General features: G+C 36.0%; 1 protein-coding gene across 1 annotated transcript in view; it reads right to left on the bottom strand.

Annotated features, from left to right (window-relative positions):
• Positions 1-266: 266 nt before the first annotated feature.
• The window catches only part of LOC141492308 (sequestosome-1-like), a 74,704-nt gene continuing 66,229 nt past the window's right edge, over positions 267-8,741 (bottom strand). The window contains 3 exon segments of the mRNA XM_074192781.1: positions 267-1,751; positions 1,754-1,905; positions 2,853-2,913. Coding sequence (XP_074048882.1) covers positions 726-1,751; positions 1,754-1,905; positions 2,853-2,913 — 1,239 coding nt within the window. The 3' untranslated portion in view covers positions 267-725.

Below are 8,741 nucleotides of genomic sequence, written 5' to 3'. Positions count from 1 at the left end.
TTTATAGTATAGTTTTAGATGTGGTAGAGCTGGGCCACCTTCCTTTACAGTTTTTTTTTCATCAGTTCCTTTGATATTCTTGCCCTTTTTTTTTTTTGCTACAGATGAATTTTATTACCATTTTTTTCTAGCTCAGGAAGTAGTCGTTTGGCAAATTTGATTGGCATGACATTGAGTAAGCAATTCAATTTGAGTAGAATTGTCATTTTTATTCTATTAGTTCATCATAACCATGAGCAATTGACATTTTTTTAAAGGCTGAATAATATTTATTGAATGAATGGTGCTGGATATGGCAAAATACAACATTAGTTCTCCACAAATTTAACTGAAGACTTGGTTAGAAAGGTGAAAAGCTAAGACTACTTAAGTGCAAGAAAACTGACATGAACAAGAGATAAGGGAACATGGAAACAAAGCACTAGGAAAACATACCCTTTTTTCCTTGTCTTCACTCCATTGTCACTCCCCTCCCCTTACAAAACTATTAGTGAAGGGATGTTTCCTCCCTTGAAACAATGACACAATCAATGGACAGAGGTGAGTGTGCTGGTGCTCTCTATGGTCTAAGCAAAAAGTGAACTGATATGGCTTCCAACATGACTGAACACAGAACTAAGAACCTTCACAAGAATAAGCTTAATTCCCAGAGAAGCTGGGACTGACAACAGGTCAGGTTACAGGACAGGAAAGTGAGTTGAGGGGGTTCCTAGAGCAGGAATCCCTTATGGATGTGGTGGATGCTTGGAATACTGGATGGCATCAAGAGCAGCCTCAATGTCATAATTTTTGGTCTGCAGGAGTCTGGTGAGCCAGCCGCCCTCATCAGAGAAGCCCATGGACAGCATCTGGGAGAGGGATTTGATCAAACAGGGATCTGCTTCTGGTGGAAGATGTGGGTATAGGGCAGCTTCCCTGAGCCCTATGGGCCCCTCTTGAGAGTGGTCCATGGAGTTCAGACTATCTGTTTCTGGTATCTGTAGGGACTGCAGTTCTCTCGTGGAAGGATCCACTTCTTTTGAAGACAAGTGAGTCCAGTCATCATCTCCTCCTGAACTGCTACCAGCCTCTACCTGAACTTGGGATAGTGGGTTCTCATCCACTTGCATGGAAGACTCCACGATTACCTTCTCCATCTGCTCAGAAAGGGCCATCATTTCCATTTCAGAGGTCTGGATGCTTGCTTGGCTTTTACTGGAGGAACTGCTTGACTGAAGACTACTCTTGTCCTCACTGTTGGATTGGGAGAAGGATGGAGTCACCTTGCTTCTTTTTCCACCATGTTCTACATCAATGTCAACATCAATACCCAGAGGGCTAAGGGCAGCTGCCACACTTTCACCTACATTCTGTAGGAAGGTGACATTGGGGTCTGAGTCCTGTTGTGCACTAGCTGAAGCCATCTGACCTTGTTCTGCTCCTAGATTGGGGGGAGTTCCACCAGTTTGTGCCTGTGGAACATTTGGATTCATGGGGTGAGGATCAATGAACCCCCATCCTGGCATCCACCCAAAAGGGGGGAAAGCCCCATGTCTCATCTTATGCAACCAACATCTGCGAGAAAACCACTCAGGCAGGTGGGGGTGTAAGGGGTTCTGGAAGACAATCGTGTTATGCTCTTTGTGAAGACCTTTTCCTTCACAGGTGCTGCAGAGGTCGTAGTCTAGGCAGATGCTACACTTGAAGCCACTCCCCAACACTGGTCCATTACGGCCATCACAGATCACATTGGGATGCACCATGTTTGGGGGGGCATCTCCTGGGCACAAGGAGGACGATGCTCCTGCCTGCATTCCTTCTTCTCTTTAATGTAAATCCGGAAAAGGTCATCCTTAATGTAGTGCATCCCCACGCTCAGTTCCTCATCAGTGGAGAAGGCAATTAGATCCCCATCTTCATCTGAATCTGGTGAGTCTCATTGCTCCAAGAGGGAAGAAGGTTTTGATTAGCATTGTCAAGGAGCATTGTCAGGCTTGTTTCACTCCAATCCAAAGAAAAATTTGATCATGGACTCATTTCTAGGATTTTTTTTTTTTTTTTAGTCACGGGGGTAGGATTTTTCTCAGGTGGGTGGTAAATGGATAGAGCTTGTAGTCAGGAATTCCTGAGTCAATGCTGGCTTCTTGACAATTAATAGCTTCATTTAACCTCTACCCCAGTTTTCCTAATTGTCAGCAATTGACATTTTTAACAATTATTTAGCTTTGGCTTTTTTGGGTGAGTAGTGTTTTATAATTGTGTTCATATAGTTTCTGCGTTTGTCTTGGGATTTCCAAGTATTTAATGTTATCTTTAAATGGAATTTCTCTTTCTATCTCTTGCTCTTGGACTTTGTTGTTTATATATAATAATGCCAATGATTTATATGGGTTTATTTTATATCCTTCTACTTTGCTGAATTTGGTAATTGTTTTGAGGAATTTTAAGATGATTTTCTTGGGCTCTCTAAGTATAATCTACAAAGAGTGAAAGTTCTGCTTCCTTATTGCCAATTCTGAGTCCTTCAATTTCTTTTTCTTCTCTTATTGTTACAGCGAGCATTTCTAATACTATATTGAATAGTAATGGCGATAATGGGCATCCTTGTTTCACCCCTGATTTTATTGGAAATGATCTGAGTTAATTCCCATCACATAAAATATTTGATGGTTTTTAGATAGATACTATTTATTGTTTTAAGGAAAAATCCATTTAGTCCTAAACTTTCTAGTGTTTTTGATAGGAATGGATGTTGTGTTTTATCAAAGGCCTTTTTAAGCATCTATTGATATAATCCTGATTTGTGTTGGTTTTGCTATTGATATGTTCAATTATGTTGAGTGATTTCATAATATTGACCCATCCATGCCTACCTGAAATAAAGTCTACCTGATCATGATTTATTATCCTAGTAGTAACTTGCTGTAGTCTCAGCTAAAATTTCATTTAAGATTTTGCATCAACATTTTTTTAGGGAGATGGGTCTATAATATTCTTTGTTTTGGTTCTTTCTTGTTTAGGAATCAGCACCATGGCACCATGTTTGTGTCATAAAAGGTGTTTGGCAGAACTCCTTCCTCTCCTTTACTTAAAAATAGTTTACATAGAATAGGAATTAATTGTTCCTTAAATATTTGGTAGAATTCACTTGTAAATCCATCTGGACATGGAGACAGTTTCTTAAGGAGTTTGTGGATGGTTTCTTCAATTTCTTTTCTTCTGAAATGGGATTATTTAAGTAATTTATTTCCTCTTCTGTAAATCTTGGTAGTTTGCATTTTTGTAAATATTCATCCATTTCACTCAGGTTATCCAATTTATTGGCATACAGTTTGGCAAACTAACACTGAATTATTACTTTAATTTTCTCTTCATTGGTGGTTAGTTCATCCTTGGATCATTGTATTGATGAGTAGAGCTGAGTCACTCATGACTGGTTACACAATATTGCTGATGCAATATATAATGCTTTCTTGCTTTTGATTTTCACTTTGCATAGCTTCATATAATACTTTCCAGGTTTTTCTGAATTCTGTTTGTTCATCATTTCTTATTGTATAATAGTATTCCATTACATTCATATACCATAGTTTGTTCAACTATTCCCCAGCTATATCCCCTTAATTTAAAATATTTTGCAACCATGAAAAGGTCTTCTATAAATAATTTTGCATATGTAACTCTTTTTCCCCTTTTATGTTCTTTTTGGGGATACAGAACTATAGTGGTAGTGATGGATCAAAGGATATTCATAATTCGCTTGTTCTTTAGGCATCGCTGTAAATTGTTCTCCAGAATAGTTGTATCAATTCACAACTCCATCAACTATGCATTAGAGCCTTAATTTTCCCACCTCTTTTCCAATATTGAGCATTTTCCTTTTTTGGAGTTATTTTTGCAAATATGAGAGGTGAGGGGGGGTGTCTCTCAGAGTTGTTTTAATTTCCATTTCTCTAATCAATAATGATTTAATTTGCCATTTTTTAAAATCAAGAATGATTTGGATCATTTTCTTCATCTAAAAACTGCCTTTTCATATCCTTTTACCTTTTGTCATTTGAAAATGACTTACATTCTTACAAATTTGAATCAGTTCTCTATATATTTTAGAAATGAGTCCTTTATCAGAAATACTGGCTAAAAATTACTTCTCAACTTTCTTTATTTCTTCTCATCTTAGTTGGATCAGTTTTATTTTTCAATAGTTTATAAATTTATTGCAATCAAAATTATGCATTTTGCATTTTATAATGATATCTATCTCTTATTTGTCCTTAAACTCCTCTTCATTTCATAGATATGACAGACTATCCCTGTTTTCCTGGACCCATTTTTATATTATCTTGATATAGGGTGTGAGATGTTGGTCTATGCCAAGTTTTTGCCATACTATTTTCCAGTTTTCTTAAAAGATTTTCTCAAAGTTCTTATTCAGAAGCTAGAACTTTCTGTAGTAGTTTACTACATTTTTTTTGGTACCAAGTTTATTCCTGTGATCTTCCACTCTTTTTCTTAACCAGTATCAGACAGTTTTGATGAGTGCTGCTTTATAATATAGATTTAGATCTGGAAAAGCTAGTTCACCTTGTTTTACAATCTTTTTTCATTAATTCCTTGATATTCATTCATTCATTTATTTATTTGTTTATATATGTATGTATGTATTTATTTTTGCAAGGCAATGGGGTTACGTGGCTTGCCCACAAGGCCACACAGCTAGGTAATTATTAAGCATCTGAGGCCGAATTTGAACTCAAGTACTCCTGACTCCAGGGCTGGTGCTCTGGTCACTGTGCCACCTAGCTGCCCCATTCCTTGATATCCTTGATATCTCTTTCCTCTAGATGAATTTTGTTAATATTTTTCTTAACTTGATAAAATAATTTTTGGAGTTATTTGATTGTTATGACCCTGAATAACAAATTTAATTTAAGTAGAATCGTCATTTTCATTTATTAGCTTGGCCTACCCATAAGCTATTGATATTTTCCCAGTTGTTTAGATAACACTTCAGATGAAAAGCGTTTTATAAATATGTTCATATAGTTTCTAGGTTTGTCTTGGGAGGTAGTTCCCAATCCTTTTATGTTGTTCTTCATTACTTTAATGAAATTTCTCTTTCTCTCTCTTGCTATTGAACTTTGTTGGTAACATATGTTGATGACTTATATGGGTTTATGTTATATCCTATTACTTTGCTCAAAGTTTGATCCTCTTTCTTTTCTAATTCCTCCTATTTCTTTTTCTTTTCTTATCACTAAAGCTAAAATTTATAATATAATATTGAATAATAATGGTGATAATGGGCATTTATATTTCACTCCTGATCTTACTGGAAATATTTCCTAGATTATCACCACGACATATAATGCTTCTTGATGGTTTTTAGATAGAAACTGTCTATCATTTTAAGGAAAACTCCATTCATTCCCAGCTCTCTAATGTTTTTAATAGGAACATGTGCTACATTTGGCAATGATTTTTTCAGCATCTATTGAGAAAAATCATATGATCTCTGTTAGTTTTGTTACTGAAATGGTCAATTATGATTACTGTTTTCTTTTTTTTAATTTTTTTTAAGGTTTTTGCGAGGCAAATGGGGTTGAGTGGCTTGCCCAAGGCCACACAGCTAGCACAGCTAGGTAATTATCAAGTGTCTGAGACCAGATTTGAACCGAGGTACTCCTGACTCCAGGGCCAGTGCTTTATCCACTGTGCCACCTAGCTACCCCGATTACTGTTTTCTTAATACTGATCGTTATTTGCGTACCTGGTATAAATCCTACCTGATCATAGGATATTGTTCTAGTGAGAATTTGTAATTTCTTTGCTAATATTTTATTTAAAACATTTGCATCAAAATGAAATAGGGAAATTGCTCTAAAACTTTCTTTGTCTATTTTGATTCTTTATCATTTAGGTATCAATACCATGTTGATGTTATAAATGTAGTTTTACAGAACACCTTATTCTCCCACTTTTTGCTTATTCTCTTACTTTTTAAAATTTTTATTAAAGATATTATTTGAGTTTTACAGTTTTCCCCCAATCCTGCTTCCCTCCTCCCACCCCCACCCCACAGATAGCACTCCATCAGTCTTTACTTTGTTTCCATGTTGTACCTCGATCCAAATTGGGTGTGAAGAGAGAAAAATCATGTCCTTAAAGAGAACAGAATTCTCAGAGATAACCAGATCAAACCATAAGACATCTGGTTTTTTTTTTTCCGAATTAAAGGTAATAGTCCTTGTACTTTGTTCAAACTCCACAGCTCCTTATCTGGATACAGATGGTACTCTCCTTTGCAGACAGCCCAAAATTGTTCCCAATTGTTGCACTGATGGAATGAGCAAGTCCTTCAAGGTTGAACATCACTCCCATGTTGCTGTTAGGGTGGACAGTGTTTTTCTGGTTCTGCTCATCTCACTCAGCATCAGTTCATGCAAATCCCTCCAGGTTTCCCTGTAATCCCTTTCCTCCTGGTTTCTAATAGAACAATAGTGTTCCATGATGTACATATGCCAGAGTTTGCTAAACCATTCCCCAATTGAAGGACATTTACTGGATTTCCAATTCTTTGCCACCACAAACAGGGCTGCTATAAATATTTTTGTAACAAGTAATGTTTTTACACTTTTTCCTCATCTCTTCAGGGTATAGACCCAGTAGTGGTATTGCTGGGTCAAAGGCTATGCAAATTTTTGTTGCCCTTTGGGCATAGTTCCAAACAGCTCTCCAGAAGGGTTGGATGAGTTCACAGCTCCACCAACAGTGTAATAATGTCCCAGATTTCTCACATCCCTTCCAACAATGATTATTATCCTTCCTGGTCATACTGGCCAATCTGAGAGTTGTGAGGTGGTACCTCAGAGAAGCTTTAATTTGCATTTCTCTAATAATTAATGATTTAGAGCATTTTTTCATATGGCTATGGATTACTTTAATCTCCTCATCTGTAAATTGCCTTTGCATATCCTTTGACCATTTTTCAATTGAGGAATGGCTTTTTGTTTTAACAATATGACTCAGTTCTCTGTATATTTTAGAAATGAGTCCTTTGTCAGAATCATTAGTTGTAAAGATTGTTTCCCAATTTTCTTTTGATCTTGATTACATTGGTTTTACCTGTGCAAAAGCTTTTTAATTTAATGTAATCAAAATCATCTAATTGTTTTTTAGTGATGTTCTCCAACTCTTCCTTAGTCATAAACTGTTCCCCTTTCCATAGATCTGACAGGTAGACTAGTCCTTGATCTTCTAATTTGCTTATAGTATTGTTTTTTATGTTTATGTCCTGTAACCATTTGGATCTTATCTTGGTAAAGGGTGTGAGGTGTTGGTCTAATCTCAGTTTCTTCCATACTAACTTCCAATTATCCCAGCAGTTTTTATCAAAGAGGGAATTTTTATCCCTGTGGCCTGACTCTTTGGGTTTATCAAACAGCAGATTACTATAATCCTCTCCTGCTTTTACACCTAGTCTATACCACTGGTCCACCACTCTATTTCTTAGCCAATACCAAACAGTTTTGTTGACTGATGTTTCATAATATAATTTTAGATCGGGTAGTACTAAGCCACCTTCGTTTGCATTTTTTTTCATTAAGCTCCTGGAAATTCTTGACTTTTTATTTCTCCATATGAATTTAGTTACATTTTTTTCTTAATCATTAAAGTAATTTTTTGTAATTTTGATTGGTAGGGCACTAAACATATAGTTTAGTTGTGGTAGAATTGTCATTTTTATTATATTAGCTCTCCCTATCCATGAGCTGTTGATATTTGCCCAGTTATTTAAATCTGATTTAATTTGTGAGAGAAGTGTTTTATAATTGTTTTCAAAAAGATTCTGAGTCTGTCTTAGCAAATAGACTCCCAAGTATTTTACACTGTCTGAGGTTACTTTGAATGGAATTTCTCTTTCTAGCTCTTCCTGCTGTTTCTTGCTAGTCATATATAGGAAAGTTGAGGATTTATGGGGGTTTATTTTATAACCTGCAACTTTGCTAAAATTGCTAATTGTTTCCAGTAGTTTTTTAGATGATTTCTTGGGATTCTCTAGGCAGAGCATCATGTCATCTGCGAATAGTGAGAGTTTTGTCTCTTCCTTCCCAATTCTAATTCCTTCAATTTCTTTTTCTTCTCTAATTGCTGATGCTAACATTTCTAATACAATATTGAATAGTAGTGGTGATAATGGGCACCCTTGTTTGACCCCCGATCTTACTGGGAATGCCTCTAGCCTCTCCCCATTGAATATAATGCTTGTTGATGGTTTCAGATAGATACTGCTAATTATTTTAAGGAACAGTCCATTTATTCCTACACTCTCTAGTGTTTTTTATAGGAATGGATGCTGTATTTTGTCAAAAGCTTTTTCAGCATCTATTGATATGATCATATGATTTCTGATAGGTTTGCTGTTGATATAATTGAGTATACTAACAGTTTTCCTAATATTGAACCAACCCTGGCTACCTGGAATAAATCCTACTTGTTCATAATGTATTATCCTAGTGATGACTTGTTGTAGTAATTTTGCTAAGATTTTATTTAGGATTTTTGCATCTATATTCATCAGGAAACTAGGTCTATAATTTTCTTTCTCTGTTTTAACTCTTCCTGGTTTAGGTAATAGTACCATGTTGGTCTCATAGAAAGAGTTAGGCAGAGTTCCATCTTTCCCTATTTTTCCAATGAGTTTATATAGGATTGGAACCAATTGTTCCTTAAATGTTTGGTAGAATTCACTTGTGAATCCT

The sequence above is a fragment of the Macrotis lagotis genome, chromosome 6, assembly GCF_037893015.1.
Source record: "Macrotis lagotis isolate mMagLag1 chromosome 6, bilby.v1.9.chrom.fasta, whole genome shotgun sequence".
NCBI lineage: Eukaryota > Metazoa > Chordata > Mammalia > Peramelemorphia > Peramelidae > Macrotis > Macrotis lagotis.
Note: the sequence above shows the minus strand (reverse complement) of the source record. Positions and strands in the feature narration are given on the sequence as shown.